General features: G+C 44.0%; 1 protein-coding gene across 9 annotated transcripts in view; it reads right to left on the reverse strand.

The window, feature by feature from the left end:
- Positions 1-751: 751 nt before the first annotated feature.
- The window catches only part of LOC122799480 (N-lysine methyltransferase KMT5A-like), an 882,477-nt gene continuing 863,562 nt past the window's right edge, over positions 752-19,666 (reverse strand). For all 9 annotated transcript variants that reach the window (XM_044068570.1, XM_044068567.1, XM_044068572.1 and 6 more), the window contains one exon: positions 752-1,484. In XM_044068570.1, the coding sequence (XP_043924505.1) occupies positions 1,274-1,484 (211 nt within the window). In that variant the 3' untranslated portion in view covers positions 752-1,273. The remainder of the gene's footprint in view (positions 1,485-19,666) is intronic.

Here is a 19,666-nt window from a genome sequence, read left to right on the forward strand (position 1 = left end):
AGGCCCTAAACAAGGTATACACAAGGTATGGTAATCCCTATGAGGTATCTGTTTCCCACAAGAAATACAGTTATTCACTTTTTCTGACATCCGGTTAAATACTGAGGCAAGAAAAAACCAAAATGTTCCCCAATGTCGTACTTAGCCAACTCTGATTCGGTCTGAAACTCCGCGAAATATTTCAGAACGCCAACCTGCACTCGCAAAACTGCTTCTGCATCGGACCATGCGGCAAAAAAGACTGAGGATATGACGTCGGTCATGCGTATTAGTACCCTGACGTACTGACGTCAGTCTAATGCGCCCTGACCGACGTCAGCCATATACTCTGGTATTCGGGCCGACTGGACAGCGGACTACCCAATAGTAAGGACTGCAGCAATGTGGAACGAAGAACATCAAATTTTTACCTGCAGACCTACAATACGCACAACCACAGTCTACTCAAGCAAAAAAGACTTCACTCTTCCCTGAAACAAGTAAATTCTGTAGCAACTAAGTCACCTAAAGTCACACAGGTACCACTAAGTGCAGGCCAGCAATGCCTCTAAAGCAAGGCTCAGCTTCTGAAGAAATCTAAACCACCAATCCAGCCCAAAGCAGATTACCCAAAACCTACAAAGTCCATACATTTGTTTAGTTCAAAATGCATAATTGTTTCCTTACTGACATCTTCACACATGCATACAATTATGAAATTTCGATACAATTAAAAACCTATACCCAATGCAGAAGTCAGAATGAACAAACATCTGAAAATAGACTTTTATTTTACAGATATACAGAAGCTTTTTTTTCAGTCTATTAAAACAGTATTTTCAGTCTAATTACTGCAAATGGCTTAACAGATAATTTATAGTTTGATAGTCAACACTTCCAGTTCTGGTTAGGGAAATACAGGCACATCTAGCATTTCAATTTTTTTTCTAAAAAGCTGTAGTACCAAACTGCTTACATACAAATATATATTTATATATTATATACATTATGGTTGTGCATACATGCTAAACCGGTCTGCCAATGTGAAATACATAGTTTTCATATAAAAAAACACAGGTATCTGTGTCATGATTGCATGCCTAATAAATTTTGGTCTATATACAAATATACATGTGATTGGAAAATAAAACCATGACCGCATGTTATCAGATCCAAGACAATCGTGCACAGAAATCTGTTCATAAGCTTACAGCTGAAAATCTGATTAAAAACAGTAGTCCACTTCAGAAGCTGTAAAATGTTTTCAAGTATATTTAGTTCAACAATGGAAGGATCAGTGTTTTAACCATGGATGAGCCTCGAGTGAGGCTTTGCTTCTGTCACCATAATCATAGAGCAGCTCTTCCCCTGCTTCAATATCACGAGAAGCAACCAAAATAAGATGAGGTACTCCACTGATATCATGAAGTTTTGTATGGCAGTTTCCATTTTTGCTATGATTAATCAGTCTACCAAGACGATGAGTCTCTTTAGTTGCATCCACACTAAAACAAAAAACAAAAAAAAATGTAACAAATACTGTCCTTTGCTGCAATTTCTAAAGGAAAACAAAGCATTAACCTGGAGTTTTTTTCCTACCTAATTTACACCATCAATTTAACATTAGAATATCTCTCTGTTTCACAAGGCTTTAACCTACATCTGTCAGGTAAAAAAAGATGCCCAGAGATTAACTCCAACTTCCCAATATGATCCCAAAGATCTGGCTTGACTTACTGTGATCGGTCCTTTTCTTACCAAGGACTGCAGAAGTGCATTTAAACTAAAGTCCTGTAGTATCTTGTAGCTAAATCAAACATACTTTTCTAACAGTCTATGCAGCGTGTTAATAGGCTGAAGTGTCACATGTGAAGTTGGTCTTCTTCACAAAGGACCATGATAATTTTAACTCTGTCTGCTTAAATTCTCCTTGTTTTCAGCAAAAGAGACAGAATCTACGTTAAGTGACAATGTCTTCAGCAGCACATCTTTCAACTAAATTTTTTCAGTGTTTCCCATTTCCTAAAGACACTAAGAGGGAATGAAAAGCAATCAACTACTGATGCAAGTGGCCTCAGCAGTGCTGAGTTTTCAAAGTCCTTCACAAAGCAATTAACTATAATTAAAAAAAACAATTTGGCAAGGTGCAACCTTAGTACGAAATCCATAAAAGTTTATCAGCATTAACAATTAAATAACTGCACCTTAACAGAGTGACAAACTCTACCACTATCAATTGTCTGTTTTATCCAAAGTGGGCACATTGCTTGTTATTCAACGTGGGGAGAGTCTTGAAGGGAATAATTGCTTTCCATTCACAAAACTTTATTAAAATCATAAACAAGACAATGCTCTCTGAAATGCAAAGCAGGACAGTGTTTTTACCACTGTAATGTTACTTTTAGACAGCATGCTAAAGTAATGCAGTACACTTTCAGTATTTTACTAAGCACTAAAACATTTTTGGCTTTGCCAGTACAAGATCATGGTACAGTGGGGGATCAGGGAATACATGACCTTTTCTTCACTGTAGTGCAATCTCAGAGCTGGTACACAAATTAGCAGGAGCTGTGGGGGCACAACCCCTCATGTGAGGTGTGCAGGGCAGTATGCAAAAACATTTTTCTTTCTGTAGCGATGTTTAGATATTCGACAAGTGGGTGAAGATCATTACAGGGCCAAGTTTTTTTGTTTCACTTGGAGGTTATGCTTAAATATATTTATCCACATTTTACTACTACAGTAGTAAAGTGTCTATAATAAACTATTCAAGTGTTGCTTTGCATGGATAAAGCATAATACATAATAATTTTTTTTTTGAATCGTGTGAACCTCACCAGCATTTAAGCCAAAACGCACAAATTCTTTCCAGATCTCAGCTGATCCACCAGAGGATATTTATTGCTTGATATGTCTAAGTTAGATTCACTTCCAACAATCAACTTGGAAGATCCTTATTTGGAGGAAGAGAGGACACCGCTAATCAGAGATGACATTGTGTAATGCACCTGATAAACGTGCTCATTTCCCCAAGTGCGAGTCTGTCAACCAGTAAGTGCCTTTCTGCAGATCGGGAAACCAACTTGACTACTTTATTATTAAACAGCAAAGTATTTGCCTGACTCTTCAGGAAATTTAAAAACCGACAATGGAGAAATACATATCTACATGGGGATGAAATCCTGACCCCTGAAGGAGGGTCCTCTGATAGATCAACTGATATAGTTAATGTGAAAGGATATTAAGGATGCACCTTGTTGGGTCCATGATTAGACTTAATCTCGGTGCAGTAACCAGACTGGACAACTGCATAAAAAATAAAGCTCAGAAAGCACAGCCCTGAAGCAATGTTTAACAAATGACACCTGATGCACACAATAACACAAAGCAATAACCTGTAAAAGATGCACACTGAAAACCGAGTGGATACAGCACATAAGACTGCCATGGAAGCATTCCTGAAGCCACCACTGGGGGGGGGGGGGGGGACAGCTGAACCTGCCAATGGGAGGTCAGCTGCCTGAAGGCCCAAGACAGTTCCAGTTGGCAAACCCCTTGAAAGTGTCTGAATGGCAACAGCAATCCTTTCCATCCCTGTGAGAAAAGGTTTCTTCCTAAAAAAGCATGCTCATTTTAGGCAAGATCTGTGTTAGCAATACTGGGAGACTGGCATAATGGTTAACGTACTTACCTTGCAAACACAAGGTGCTGGGTTGGATTCTCACATGGGGTAAATTGGCTAGGCTTGAAATGGCCCACGAGGTCAGTTAACCTAGTACTAATGTATGTATGAGTCAGTATACAAGGGGCCCCCTTCTTTGCTGTATTCTGGCAGTGGAAAAATAAGTGACAGACTGCTTTAAGGCAACCCCAAACCAATCTTCAGAAGGAAACATGGGTTCTACTTAAGGGACACCCTGCCTCTGTGAAAGCCCAGATATGATTTCCTATACATACATGCATGAAACTCAGATCCAAGGGCAAAAATGGTGGCCCAACCGAAAATGTATTTGCAGAGTAACAACTGCCAGTGAACTGCTGGCTGCAATGACAGACAATGCCTGGCAAGCATTAAATAGTACAGTTTTGTACCTACCATAAATGTAGATGTCCGATAGGTATGCATCTGCAGTCATAACATATGGGGTTTTCCTGCCTCAGGCAGCCCTTCGGTCGGCCGGATTCCAACGTCTGGGTCTGGCCTCGGCTGATGTCGCACTTTCCCCGACGTCAGAGTGTCTGGGGTATAAAAGCATCAGCCAACGCCATTTTCCTCAGTTTTTCTTGCCCCAGATGCCAGGTGCCCTCTAGGAAGGCTAAATTTGGATAAATGCAAAAAAATGTTCCAAACATTTGCAAACTTATAAAATAATATACATGTATATACAAACAAATACACCATAATAGATTCCCCCAGCTAGCTAAAAGAGGGGTAAGTACCCTAGAAATACCACTGAGGGGTAGGAGGGAGGGTAAACCTGACTGCAGATGCATACCAATCAGACATCTACATTTATGGTAGGTACAAAACTGTACTATGTCCTTCAAGGATGCATCTGCAGTCATAACATATGGGTAGAATACCATAGCCAGTCTGGGGGAGGAGGAACTAAGAAAAGGATGGTGTAGTTAATATCCCCTGCAGGACTGCAGTAGCAAAACCTGCTCTGGATCTGGAGTATAAAGGTAGATTGTAATGTTTGGCAAATGTATGCACGGAGCTCCAAGTAGCAGCTTCTAAAATGTCCTTGGTAGACACCCCTCGTAGGAAGGCTGTAGTGGTGGCCGTGGTTTGTGGAATGAGGCCTGATGTTTTCAGGAACTGTCTTTCCATGAAAGGAGTAACAAAATCAAATGCAATTTCCTATCCATTTTGAAATTGTCTGTTTGGAAATTGCTTTTCCTTGCACCCCCGTAGCATATGCTACAGATAGTTGGTCAGTTCTTCTGCTAGTTTTAGTTCTGTCCAAGTAGTAGCGTAGTTGTCTGTGTATATCCAGGGTGTGCAGAAGTTTTTCCCCTCTATTCTGTGGATTTGGGAAGAACGTAGGCAAGTGAATAGCTTGGTTCAAGGATACCCTAGATACCACCTTTGGCATAAAAGTAGGATTGGTTCTCAGTGAAACTCTGTCCTGATGGAAGATAAGAAATGGCTGCACTGCCATTAATGCTTGTAACTCAGATACTCTTCTTGCTGAAGTTATTGCCAGAAGGAATGCAGTTTTCCAAGACAGAAACTGTAGATCCGCTGATGCTGCTGGTTCAAATGGAGGTAGTGTTAGTTTCTCCAACACAAAAGTTGAGATCCTAGGCTGGTAGAGGGGGTTTTCTTGGAGGTTTAATATTTTTGATCCCTCTCAGAAATTGCCTGAGGAGAGGATGTGAGAAGATAGGTGGATCCACGTTGTATTCTGCTGAAATTGCTGAGGCATGAATCTTAATGGAAGAATAGGATAGGCCATTGTGGAACAATTCTGCTAAGTATTCCAGGATATGTGTCATGCTTGCCACTGTCACATCTGAGCCTTTTGATGTGTTCCAAATGAGAAATCTTTTCCATTTAGCTGAGTATGTCTTCCTTGTGGACGGCCTGCGAGCTTCCAATATGATGTCCCTCACTCTCTGTGATAAGGCATCTTGTTTGGGATTTAAGGAATTTTCCAGGCAGTTAGCTGCAATGTTTTCAAGTTGGGATGCATAATCTTGAAATTGTTCTGCATTAAAAGAAGAGGCCATAGGGGGAGAGGCCATGGCTTTGCCTGAGACAGGCTTCTCAGTAATGTTTACCAGTGTTGCCTTGGCCAGTCTGGAGCTATCAGAATCACTCTTGGCTGCTCCTCCCTGATCTTCAGTAGAACCTTGTACATTAATGGGAGAGGTGGGAAGGCATATACTTTTAGGGCTTTCCAGCTGAAAGAGAGAGAGTCCACCCTCCAAGCTTGTGGGTGGTATGTCCTTGAGCAGAATGTCTTCAGTTGGTGGTGGAGAGGGGAGGCGAACAGATCTATCTCCGGCATCCCCCATTCCTTTGCTATGAGTTGGAAAATGTCTGGGTGCAGCATCCATTCGTGTGCATCCATGGTAGTTCTGCTTAAGCTGTCTGCCACTGTATTCTCTTTTCCTGGCACGAACTGGGACTGTAGTTGGATATTGAGGTTCAGGCATAGCTCCCATAGATTCATAGCCAGTCGGCAGAGAAGGTAGGAGTGTGTGCCCCCCTGCTTGTTTATGTACCACATGACCGTGGTGTTGTCTGTCCTTATTAGCAGGTGGCCTTGATGGAGGAAAGGTTTGAAAGCCTCGATTGCATGCATCACTGCCAGCATTTCCTTTTGGTTTATGTGCATGCGTAGCTGACTGAGACCATAGGCCTTGGATACATTTGCCCTCCATGTGTGCTCCCCATCCTTGGTCTGAAGCGTCCGTGGTGATGGTTTGCTTTGTTTTTGGTTTGTTGAAAGGCAACCCTCTGTTGGACTGGCAGGCCTGAGCCCACCACAGAAATTCCTTTTGAAGGCAAGGAATGATTGGTATCAAAGCTTCTAAACTGTGACTGTGTTGAGACCATACACTCCTGAGGTACCATTGTAGTTTTCTCATATGCAGCCTGGCCTGTGGTAACAGAATTATGCAGGATGCCATGTAACCCAGGGCCTGCAGGATTTTCCTTGCAGTAAGCTGAGTTTGTCTTGTCAGCCTCATGAAGTAATCTGGGAGTTGTTTTTGTTTTTCTTCTGTGAGATAAGCCATTTGGGTGGTTGTGTCCAGATCTGCACCCAAAAAGGTTATTCTTTGGGATGGCACAAGTCTTGACTTTTGGATGTTGACTGTGTATCCCAAGGCCTGTAGCAGGTGGATGGCATAAGCCAAGTCTTTTATCAAATTTTTCTTGTTGTCCGCTTGTATAAGGCAGTCGTCCAGGTATGGGTAGATCTGAATCCCCTGAAGTCTGCAGTGTGCAAATACTGATGCCAGGCATTTCATGAATACTCTGGTCGCAGTAGATAAGCCAAAGGGCAATGCTGAGAATTGATAATGCTCTGATCCTGCAAGAAATCTGAGGTGTCTTCTGCAGCTTGGTCGAATAGGGACGTGCAGGTATGCCTCCTTGAGATCTAGAGTTACCAGCCGAGACTCCTTGCCCAACATGGGAAGAAGTTGCTGTAGGGTCAGCATCTTGAATTTTGGGACAATGAGATAAGTATTTAGTGCGGACAGGTCGAGAATAGGCCTCCATTGATTTTCTTTTCTTGGTACAAGGAATAGTCTTGAGTAAAATCCTTGGCCTTGTTCTGAAAGTGGTACCTTTTCTATAGCTTTCATTTGAAGCAGGTTGTTGATCTGCCTTATGCCTCTGGTTTGGTGGTAGGTTTGGCATTCCGTGTCTTTTCGGCAAAGTGTGGAAGTGGAACCTGTATTCTTTGTCTATTATTTGCAGTGTCCATGTGTCTCTTGTAATATAATGCCAGTTTTTTGAGAATAAAGCCAGCTTTCCGCCCAAGGGTGCTTCCAGTTGATCCCTGGTAGGCGGAATCAGAGTAAAGTCATTGAGCTTGTCCTGGTGTAGTAGTAGTTGTTGATGATGTTGCACTACTTCTCTGGTTGGCAGGCTGCCACTGACGGCCTCTGTAAGAGCCCTTCGATTGGCCTCTGCCTCTAGGGCGTCTGTTCCTGCCTCTCTGGGCTCTGTCCGAATCTGGAAAGGACCAATTCTTCGTAGGCCAGTTTCTGCTGAATCTCGGTGGTTGTACTTGCAGGAAATCCTTAACTGTTTGCACAGATTTTGCCTTTTCTTCAACCTTTTTTTCAGATCTCCTGAGCAGAGGAGCCAAATAAATTTTGTTTCTCCATTGGAGCATCCAGGAGTTTAGCTTTAACATGGTCTGGCAGAGATTGTTCCTTCAGCCAGGCATGCCTATGAATGACTGCCCCAGTCATAGCTGATCTAAATGAAGCCTCCAATGCATCATAGCCACATTTTAAGAAATGATTACTAACCTGCTGTAAGTTGTATACCAAATCCTGGAGGGATTTACGGTCAAGGGGTTCAGGAGATGAAAGTTTCTTATTCAATTCATCTAATAAATACTCTTGGTACTGTATCATATGAAATTGACAATTTAATGCCCTGACAGAAAGAGTTGCAGAAGTATATCTACCTTCTTTCCCCATCTCTCTAAAGCTCTAGACTATCAGAGGGTAGAGGATTTTTGGCTGTGGCGGCTGCAATCCCTTTAAGGCCCTGAGAAATAGTTTCTGGGTCTGCAGAATGTGCTTTAAACGGATGGTAATGGGAATCCAGGAACCTGTAGTATCTATCAGGTTTGGCAGGGGCCGGAGGGAGAGTATCAGGTGCTGTACTGACATCATTGTACACATCAATTACATTCAGAACAGGAGGTATAGCTAAGGGCCTATGTTGAGGCAGATGTAAAAAGGTCCTTAATCTTTTTCTAGAATCAGAGAATTCCTGGCCTTGCCATTGAAAATGCTCTCTCATGGAGTGTAGAGTCTCACCAAAGGAAAACTCTTCAGGAGGGGAGGCCGAAGGAATAGATTCTTCAGCATCAGAATCCTCATAGGGCGAATAAGCCTCCTCCTGGTGGTCTGACAACTCAGAGCCATCCATGGACTCATCTGAAGAGTGTGGGTCAGAGGGATCAGTCCTGGGCCTTTTGACTGGTGGAGGTTGAGAGGCCCTGTCTGGGTGAGGTTGTGAACCTCTAAAGAAATAAGGTCCTCTGCAAGGCTGAGGATCTGTGAACTAGAGGTAGGCCTCTGGGAGGTAGTCTTGGGAGGCAAAGCTTTGGAAAGTTTAGCAGCTTTAGCCCTAGAAAAAGCCTTAATGGACATGGAAGCAGGGGGCCTAGCTGCCCCACGTGCAGGAGTAGAAATGTCCAAAGGTAAAGTGTCAGACATTTCCTGGACACTGGTTTCAGTAGCCGACTCAGCCGGAGCCTCCCGGGCCACGGTGGTCGGTTGAATGGTTTCGGTAGAAGGAATCTCCGAGGACTCTGTTTCGGCTGAAACAGAGACACTCGCGGTAGGCTTTACCGTGGTTTCAGCCGAAACCGCGGGCCGCGAGTGTCGGTCCTTGTCCTTCCGTTTTTTCACTAAATGCGAAGTCGGAGTCTCCGACGGCATTTTATATGCAAAATTGGCCCCAAAAAACTCCTCTGCAAACTCCGACCGACGTCTAAGAGTTCATCGGTTGAAGGAAGCACAGGCTGAACAGGCCGATACGTCGTGGTCTGGGCCTAAGCAAGGAAGGCAGTCGGAATGGAAATCCTTATGAGGTATTTGTTTCCCACAAGTTAAACAATTATTAATTTTGTCTGACATCGGCTGAGGCAAGAAAGAGTCCCCAAGGGGGTACTTAGCTTTTTCGAAGTCTTCGGTAGCTGAATTCACTGGATCTGACCGACCGGCACTTGCGAACCGCTTCTGCTTCGGGCACCGCGCGGCAAGAAAGACTGAGGAAAATGGCGTCGGCTGATGCTTTTATACCCCAGATGCTCTGACGTTGGGGAAAGTGCGACATTAGCCGAGGCCAGACCCAGACTTTGGAATCTGGCCGACCGAAGGGCTGCCTGAGGCAGGACAACCCCATATGTTATGACTGCAGATGCATCCTTGAAGGACATTCATGTCACCTCATTGAGGGGAGAAGATTCTTCAAAGAAATGTGCCATCACAAACAAGCAACTGCTTAACTTGTTGGTACTACACTACAACCTTGCAGTCTAGATGCAAACAGCAAAAACATTTATCAAATGAGATCCAAGTCATTCACATACCTGAAAACAGGTTAATTACCTGCAAGCAGACTAAACTGGGTAGTATAAAGTCCATTCTGCTTAAAATGAAAAGCTTTTCACTCAAACATGCCTGTTGAAAGGAAGGCTTTTCATCAGCCTCAATAATCTGAGACTTCAGCATGCAAATCCGGGGGGATAAATTATTCAAAACAAAGGGCCTGAGGTTCAGCCAGTTGCTGCCTGAACTGTTGGGGTTATTCCTGGGTTACACCAGAATGATCTACATCAGAGACCAGATTCTGCAATGTTCTTTCTTGGCCAGACAGTGGTGACTGGAATGAGTTTTAGTCTTTCACCCTTGAACTTGTTAATTTAATGTGCAGTCACAGTAACACTATATATAAGAAAGGAAATGTAGAACACACCTTCACCCATGCCTGTCTACACAGCGAAGGGGAGGACAGTTCTCATGAACAGAAAACATGCTGATCTCTGGAGTGATCCACTTTCCAGAAGAGCAACATCAAACAATCTCTGAAACCAGAGCTGCAGAAAAAATTACAAAAGTGGCACAAGCTGCCAGCTTTTTCACCTCTCCAGAGATTTAACTGCTGACAATCTGATGCTCATACTTATGGCCCTGAAATACAAGCTTCACCTTCTTGCAAATGTGTCTCTCATGTTACTCTACTGAAGTACCATAACAAACAAACTGTCTCCAAGATTACTAGGGCTAGAAAAATTCCTTCCAATTGGCTGATGTGCAGTTTCCTTTCTATGGAGACCAAACTCCTTGTAATGAGTGGGAATCTAGGTGAGCTTCCTAGCCCACTAATCATAGCAGCAGAAATCAAAGATAGATCTGTGATGGATTCTGACACAAAAGCATAACACCAACCAAACAGCTGTTGGGGAACTGGCCACCACTGCACGGCCCAGTGATAAGGATAAACCACCAGCACCTGGAAGTGATAATTCTAGTCACTAACACCGCCTAATGCACTGCGACTGCATAAGGTAAAACCATGGCAGCCAATGAGCCAAGTAGGTGTTAAAGAGTATATGCCTAAATCTAGAAATATGTCTAAACCAGTTGGCCATGACAATGTCCTGCTAGTGCCCTTCCAAAACTGGAAGCAGTGTGCCCTGCTCCATGTCAGTAAAAACGCAATTAACTGAACAGGTCTTACTACAAAATTTAAAGGAACACAGACATCTACAAGGTTCTGATCACAAAAAAAAAAAAAAAAACAAAAACCCTGACACATTCTTGGCACTGAAAAAAGCCTAGACAGCAAACACTTCACTGAAAATGCTACCCACCTAGAGTGAGACTCTGGAACCTGCGTGGACACCATGAACCAGAGGAACCTGCGTGGACACCAAATACATGTATGCCAGAAGACAATGTACTATGACATCATGCAACCACCTTGCAGAAGCAAGGTGCATGTACCCATGAGGAATGACTACATGAAACACATGTTCATAGGTTCATAGGTTTATACTAGGCTATCTGCCCTAGGGCATTTATAAGCCTAGCCCAGAGTTTTTGTGGCTTACGCCACCCCTTTCTATTGAAGGATATTATGCCCATTATTTTGCTGTGCCTCTGTCAAGCTGTGACACTGATGTAATCCCTGAGGTATACCTGCGATCTCCCATCCATTGGTCAAGATTTCTCTTGAACAAAGCCAGCGAGGTGCTCTGCCTCACATGTACTGGGATTTTGTTCCACAGCATAGGGAGTCTCTGGGTGATGAATCTGTCCCTCCAGCACGTCCTATTTATGACCGTGTCAAGGTTTAAGTCTCGTGCTCTTGTGGATCTGATGGATTTAGATTTTTTGAGGTGAAGCATGTTCATTAATTCGGGTTGGACATGGCCTTGTATGTCAGGCACAGGTCACCTCTGAGCAGGTGTGGCGACTGAGTAGAGCTGGAGCTCCTTCAGTCGGGCAGCATAGGACATATTTTTGAGACCCTTTATCCTTTTGGTGAGGAACTTTTGGGGCCTTTCCAATTGCTGTAGGTGTCGGGTCAGATACATTCCAAATGGGGCGTTGTACTCAATCATCGGTCTGATGAGTGATGAGTACAGGGGAATGATGACCTCCCTTGACCTAGATGTGAAACCCTTCATGATCAGGTGGGCAATGTAGAAGGTCTTCCTAACACCTTTGGCAACGTGGGTATCAAATGAGAGGTTGCTATCAACCTGGGTTCCCAGATCCCTGATAACCTCTTCTGTGCTTAGTGGATTGCCACCTATATGGTAGCTAGGGGTAACCTTGTTTTTCCCAAAGGGTATGACTATGCATTTTTTAGCGTTTAACTTTAGGCCATGGCTTTGGCACCAGTTATCCGTTTCTATGAGACCCTTCTGAAGGATATCTGTGTCTGATGTGTTTTCAACTATGGCGCCCAGTTTGCAGTCATCTGCAAACTTTGTCAGCCATAATCCTCCTGTGCTTGCCTGTACTTCCGAAAAGTAGATGCCGAACAAGAGTGGACCCAGGACCGAGCCCTGTGGGACACCGCTTGTGACAGGCTTGGAATCTGACATGGCGCCAGCAACTCTAACCCTGTGGGTTCTGTCACTTAGCCAGTTTGCAACCCATCTTGTGACGTATGGGTTCACATATAAACTGGTGAGTTTTTCTATGATGCCCGAGTGGGGTATCGTGTCGAAGGCCTTTGCCAGGTCAAGGTAGGCTGTGTGGACTGCCTTGCCCTCATCAATGGCCTTGGTGACGGTTTCGAAAAAGTCAACCAAGTTTAAAAGGCACGATCTGCCCTTGACAAAGCCAAATTGGGTTTGATCCAATGTCTGCAGATCCCCTATGTCTTTATTTATGAGTTCCATAATGATCCTCTCCATAGCTTTGCAGACCAGGCTTGTCAAGCTGATGGGACGGTAGTTTCCAGGGTCGGTGGAGGCACCGCCTTTGTGTAATGGGACCACAGTAGCCGTACGCCATTCCTTGGGTACGTTTCCTGAGGTGAGGCTAAGATTAAACAGCTGCCCTAACTGCGGGTTTAATTCCTCAATGAGCTCGTGGAGCACACAACCGGGGACACCATCTGGTCCCATGGATGCTGTGTTTTTCGCCTTGGAGAGAGCTGTTCTTGCTTGAGCATTTGAGATGTTTGGACGGATACAATCCTCTGGTATAGATATTTCTCCTTTTGGGGGGGGGGGGGATTTGCACTGAACCCGTCAGCCAGTATGTTGGCAATGTCTGTAGGTTCAGTGAACTTTACATCATTTTGAACCAGTTCTGAACATATCTGGGAGTTTCCTCCCAGGTTTCTAACATAGCTAAAAAAGGCCTTGTGGTTGCCTTTTGAGTCCGTGGCAACTTTTCTTTCAAAATTTGCTTTGGAAGATTTTATGAGAGATCTTAGTTTTTTACTTACAATGATCAAGGGTGTCTTCCCTTTTGAGGATTTTGCTCTATCTTGTAATAGCTTTCTCCTTTTGTTGTAGAGCTTGTTTATGGCTGGGGTCCACCAGACTGGACGCCTGCCTTTGGTACAAAGAGTCTTTGTTTTGTTTGGGATTGCCTGATCCATGCAGTCCTGGAGGTGCTGGTAGAAGGCATTTGCAAGTGAATCAGCGGCTTTAGTGATGGTTTCCGCTGGCTCAGGGGCCTTGAAAGAGACCACACCAGTCCTAAGAAGTGTGAAGTCGGCTTTAGAGAAGTTCTTCACTGTGGTCTATCTGGGGTGGGGGCGGGATGTGGACTTCCAGTGAGATTAGTTTATGATCTGATCTCACCAATGAAGGGTATACCTCCGGTGTTGAACATTGTGACCCCATGTTTGTGATGATGAGATCCAGTATGTTTTCACCTCTTGTGGGCATGGTGACTAGTTGTTCCATGGCATTAGAGTTTATGAACTCTAGGAACCTTTGGGCTAGAGTGTTGGGGCTTGAGAAGTGATCCCAGTCTATGTTTGGATAGTTGAAATCACCTAGTATGATGGTGTTTGGGGTTACATTTATCCCCTCCAGAGTTTTCAGGAATGCTGTGTGAGGATCCTGAGTTTGAGAGGGTGGCCTGTAACATGCTATAAATTGTAGAGCAGTCTTGCCTACGGTTAATTGCACCTGGATGGTCTCCGATGCATCGTGCGTTGCCACCAACCTGGAGGTGAGGGTATCTTTGATGAATATGGACACCCCTCCTCCTTTCTTGGTGTTGTCCGGATGTACTAACTGAATCTGACAAGGTCCACAATCCGCCAGCATTTCTCAAGAATAGTTGTGTAAAATCTTACCATAACCATAGATGTCCTTCGCTTCTATATGCAGTATTCATCACATTAGGGAGTTTGCCTCCAGCTGACTCATATGTCCCGCCAGTATACAGCACACTAAATGCTATTGTAATGTACGTGCAATGCCGCACATCTTGCGTACATCGGCCATAAAGAGACGTTGTATTAAAGTGGACATCAGCATGTACCAACCTCAGAACTGAATGCCAAGCATCAGCCTAAGCCTAGGCAAGAAAAAAAAAAAACGTCACCAGGGGACCAGGCATGCATAAGGGGGAAGGCAGGGTGGGATTGTAATACTACAGCATATAGAAGAGAAGGACACATACGGTTATGGTAAGATTTTACACAACTATTCTATGTCCTTCGATTAATATACTGCAGTATTCATCACATTAAAGAGAAAGCCAAAGCTCTTGCTTAGGGAAGATAGGGTGGAGGAGCAGAGGCTTTTTCTATGAAACCACGTAGGATAGCTCTGGCAACCCCTGCCCTGGACTTGGAGATGACATCTAGTTTGTAATGTTTAGTGAAAGTAAGAACAGAGGACCAGGTAGTTGCCTCCAGGCTACAGAAAGTGTCCAAGCCTTTAAAGAAGGCCCCCATGGAAGACGCTTCTCTAATAGAATGTGCTCTCACAATGGAAAAAAAAGACACTTAACCATGTGTTGAATAACAGACGGGAATGGCTTTAGAAATCTAGGCAGAGATGGTTTGCTTGGAAACTGGCTAACCCAGGGCACTTTGATAGTAGGACACAAACAGATGTTCAGATTTACTGATAGGTTTAGTTTTGTGCAGATAGTATTAGAATTGTCTGTGTACATCCAAAGTGTGTAGAATGCTCTCACTGGGAGATTGGGGAATAGAAAAAAGGTGGGAAGGTTGACAAACTGAGGGAAAACTCATTAACCACTTTGGGCACAAAGGAGGGATTGGTACCCAAAGATTACCCTCCGTCTCTGTGGAAAACTGAAGAGGGAGTCAGACATCACAGCTTGCAGCTCAAAAATCCTTCTGACGGAGATAATGGCCACCAGCAGAACAGTTTTCCATGTGCAATGTTGCAGGGAAGAGGAACTTGCTGGCTCAAATAGGGCCAAGGTAAGTTTCTCCAACACAAAATTGAGATCCCGAGGAGTAACTGGCTTTCTTGGTGGTCTAATATGAAGGACGCCTTTAAGGAACAGTTTTACTTCTAACCTAGGGCTAAAGGAGGTGACAGGCAGACAAGCTGAGATAGCTGAAAGGCAAGATTTCACAGAAGAGTAGGACAGGGCACACAATCAGTTCATAGACAGGACAAAAAGTACAGTTTTGTACCTACCATAAATGTAGATGTTCGAAGATCCACATTGCTGCAGTCCTAACTATTGGGTAGTCCGCTGTCCCAGTCGGCCCGAATACCAAAGTATATGGCTGACGTCGGTCAAGGCGCACTAGACTGACGTCAGTACGTCAGGGTACTAATGCGCATGACTGATGTCATATCCTCAGTCTTTTCTTGCCCCAGATGTCAGAAGACCCTAAAAAGACAAGGCCAAAACCAAAAACTCCAAACATTCCTGCACCAAAAATATGTACAATATATACAAAATTACCAGAGTATAACCTCACCTACACAACCACCCCTAAACACAGAGGGGACGGAGGGAGGGTAAATTGGACTGCAGCAATGTGGATCCTCGAACATCTACATTTATGGTAGGTACAAAACTGTACTATGTTCTTCATTCCACATTGCTGCAGTCCTAACTATTGGGTAGAATCCCAAAGCAGAGGTAAGGGAGGCTGGCAAATCATAAGGAAGCAGGAGCTGACAACATGCCTTGCAAAATAGCTGTGGCAAAACCAGCCCTAGATTTAGAGTAGAGAGGAAGGTGATAATGCTTAGAGAAAGTATGCACTGAACTCCAAGTAGCTGCCTCCAAAATATCCTTAGTTGCCACCCCCTTAGAAATGCTGTTGAAGTGGCAGTAGCCCTAGTGGAATGAGGCCTAATCCCAGCTGGAATCTCCTTGCCATGATGGGAATAACAAAATGCAATGCAAAACCCAATCCACTTAGAAATAGTTTGTTTTGACACAGGCTTGCCCTGAGAACTCAAAGCAAAAGAAACAAACAACTGCTGAGACTGCCTAAAATCCTTAGTCCTGCTTAAATAATAACGCAATTGCCTGTGCACATCTAAAGTATGCAAAATCTTTTCCCCTTTATTTTGGGGATCTGCATAAAAAGTAGGCAAATGAATAGTTTGGTTTAAAGCCACACTAGAAACCACCTTAGGCATAAAGGAAGGATTAGTACGTAATGATACCCTATCCTTATGAAAAATCAAAAAAGGCTCTACCGCCATAAGGGCCTGCAATTCAGAAACCCTTCTTGCAGAAGTAATGGCCAACAAAAAAGCAGTCTTCCATGACAAGTATTTCAATTCAGCAGTAGCCGAGGCTCAAAAGGTTGTAGAGTAAGTTTCTCCAACACAAAATTGAGATCCCAAGCAGGAGTAGGAGCTCTCGTGGGGGTCTTATATTCTTTGCCCTCTAAGAAATTGCTTGAACAAAGGATGCGAAAACAATGGTGGGTCACAATCATAGTGAGCTGAAATTGCTGCAGCATGAATCTTAATGGAAGAGAAAGACAAACCTTTGTCCAATAACTCAGTAAGATATTGAAGAGCCACACTCAAATTAGGCTCAGAAATCTCCAAATTGTTTGCTGCACTCCAAAATAAAAATCTCTTCCATTTTTCTGCGTACACTTTCCTTGTACTAGGTCTTCTGGCTTCCATAATCACATTTAAAACTTGTTGAGGAAGTTGAGACCTGCTGTGTTTCAAAACAGAATATGCCAGGCTGTTAGATGAAGAGAGTGAAGCTTGACATTGAGCAGGTGACCGTCCCTCTGAGACAACAGGTGTGGAATCAAAGGTAAAGGCCATGGAGGCTTCCTTACCAGACTCCTCAGTAATGGGTACCAGTGTTGCCGAGGCCAATCTGGAGCTATTAAAATCATCCTTGGCTTGTCTTGTCTGACCTTTAGGAGCACCTTTGGGAGAAGAGGCAGAGGTGGAAAGGCATACACATGAAGATTTTTCCAACTGAAAGAAAGAGCATCCACTTTCCAAGCTGTGTGATGAAACCTCTTTGTGCAAAACTTTGGCAGCTGGTGATTTAGTGGAGAAGCGAACAGATCTATGTCTGGAGTTCCCCATGACACTGTCAATTTTTGAAATACATGAAGATCCAGTTTCCACTCGTGGGGATCCATGATTTGTCTGCTTAACACATCTGCTAAGGAGTTCTGTGCTCCGGCAGAAACCTTGCCTGAAGAGTTAGTTGCAAGCTGAGCGCAGTCTCCCATAAAATCATTGCTTGCCTGCACAACGGGTAAGAATGTGTTCCCCTTGTTTGTTGATGTACCACATGACAGTTGTGTTGTCTGTTAGAATCAACACCTGCCCTGGAAGAAGTAACTCCTTGAAAGCCATTAATGCAAACTGGACTGCTAACATCTCTTTCATGTTGATATGTAGATGCTGTAGTCTGGCAGGCCACTTGTCTTGTATCCACTTTCCATTTAGATGAGCTCCCCAAGCAATGTCTGAGGCATCTGTCGTTAGAATCTGACTCGCCTCTGGCCAGGTCACAGAGAGTCCCTTGTTTAGGTGACATTCCTGAGCCCACCACAAAAATTCCTTTTGAATGCAAGGTATTATTTGAATGACAGTGTCCAAATCCTGGCAGTGCTGTGTCCATACATTTTTGAGATACCATTGCAGCTTCCTCATATGCAGTTTGGCATTGGGAAGCACCAGAATACAAGATGCCATGAACCCTAAGGCTTGAAGGACTGTCCTTGCAGTCAGCCCGGACTGAAGAGATAGTTGATGGAAGTAACTGGAAAGATTCTTTTGTTTGTCCAGGGTTAAAAAGGCCATCTGGGCTGCTGTATTCAGTCTCACACCCAGAAAGCACATGTCTTGAGAGGGTACTAGACTGGACTTTATTTCGTTCACAGAATACCCTAGGCATCTTAGCACTGCTATCACAAATTCCAAATGCTGTAAAAGGTCTTCCTTTTCTTGAGCCAGAAGCAGGCAGTCGTCCAAGTAAGGATAGATTTGAATTCCTTTTAGCCTGAAGTAAGCTATCACTGGAGCCAGAACCTTTGTGAATACTCTGGGCGCAGTAGATAAGCCAAAGGGCAATGCAGAGAACTGATAATGAGAATTTCCAGCTCGACACGCAGATACTTCCTGCAACTTAGTCTGATAGGCACATGAAGGTAAGCTTCCTTGAGATCTAAAGTTACCATCCAGTGATCTTTGCCCAGCAGAGGTAAAAGCTGTTGTAACGTCAACATTTTGAACTTGGGAATGTCCAGATAAGTGTTGAGGATAGATAAATCCAAAATTGGTCTCCACGTGTTCCCCTTCTTGGGTACTAGGAACAGGCGAGAATAAAATCCTAGGCCCCTTTCTGGCACAGGAACTGGCTGAATGGCCCCTATTTGGAGCAACAGAGAAATTTGCTTGTGAGCCTCTTTTCTTTGCAGAGGAGGAATGTCTGGCATGCCTTTGAAAGGAGGCAAGGTATGGAAATAAAACCTGTAACCGTGGTGAATGATATCCAAAACCCATCTGTCTTGGGTAATTAAATCCCAATTTTCTTTGAAAAGAGCCAGCCTTCCTCCCAAAGGTGCTGCCAGGCGAGAATGTACTGGCAGCTGAAAAGGTAGGTCATTGGGTCTGTTTACGAAAGGACTGACCCCTGCCCTCACCAGAAGACTGAGCAGGTGAACTCCTGTTCTAGGCCTAAAAGAACCTTGAGCTCTGCCCCTACCACGTCTAGACCTACCCCTAGACTGGGAATCATAAGCAGGATATGTCCATCCCTTAGTAGGCCAATTTCTACTAAACTTGGAGGCTGAACCTGCAAAAATCCTTAACAGTTTGCATAGACTTAGCCTTGTCCTCCATTTTCTTTAAAACTGCTTCCACAGGCGAACCAAACAACACATCAGACTGTAAAGGAGCATCCAAAATCCTTGTTTTAACATGCTCAGCTAAATTCTGATCCCTCAACCAGGCGTGCCTCGAAGAACAGAACCAGTGGCAGCCACCCTCGAGGAGGCCTGCACAGCATCAAAACCACACTGCAAGGAATGCTTACCCACCTGTTCAGACACATGAACTAAATCCTGCAACTCTTTACACTCAATACCTTCTGCCAGAGCATCCACCTTAGACTTCAATTGTGAAAGGAGATAATTCTGATATTTTAACATGTGAAACTGACAATTCAACGCCCTCATGGCTAATGTGGAAGAAGTATACACTTTCTTTCCCCATCTATCCAAAGCCCTTGCCTCTTTATCAGGAGGAACAGGATTTTTAACAACAGAAGCCTTCACACCTTTAGGCCCCTGAGAGACAGTTTCCGGGTCTGCCCTAGGACTCTTAAAAAGATACTTATGAGCTTCAGGCACCCTATAGTACCTATCCGGTTTAACTGGGGCAGGAGGCAAAGAGTCAGGATTCAGGGAAGCCTCTGCAAAAACATCTTCCACCACATTCAGAACAGGAGGTATAGCTAAAGGCCTATGCTGGGGTAAAAACAAGAATTCCCTAAGCCTCTTCCTGGA

The sequence above is a fragment of the Protopterus annectens genome, chromosome 4.part0, assembly GCF_019279795.1.
Source record: "Protopterus annectens isolate FY-2018-M chromosome 4.part0, PAN1.0, whole genome shotgun sequence".
In the NCBI taxonomy this organism is placed as follows: Eukaryota; Metazoa; Chordata; order Ceratodontiformes; family Protopteridae; genus Protopterus; species Protopterus annectens.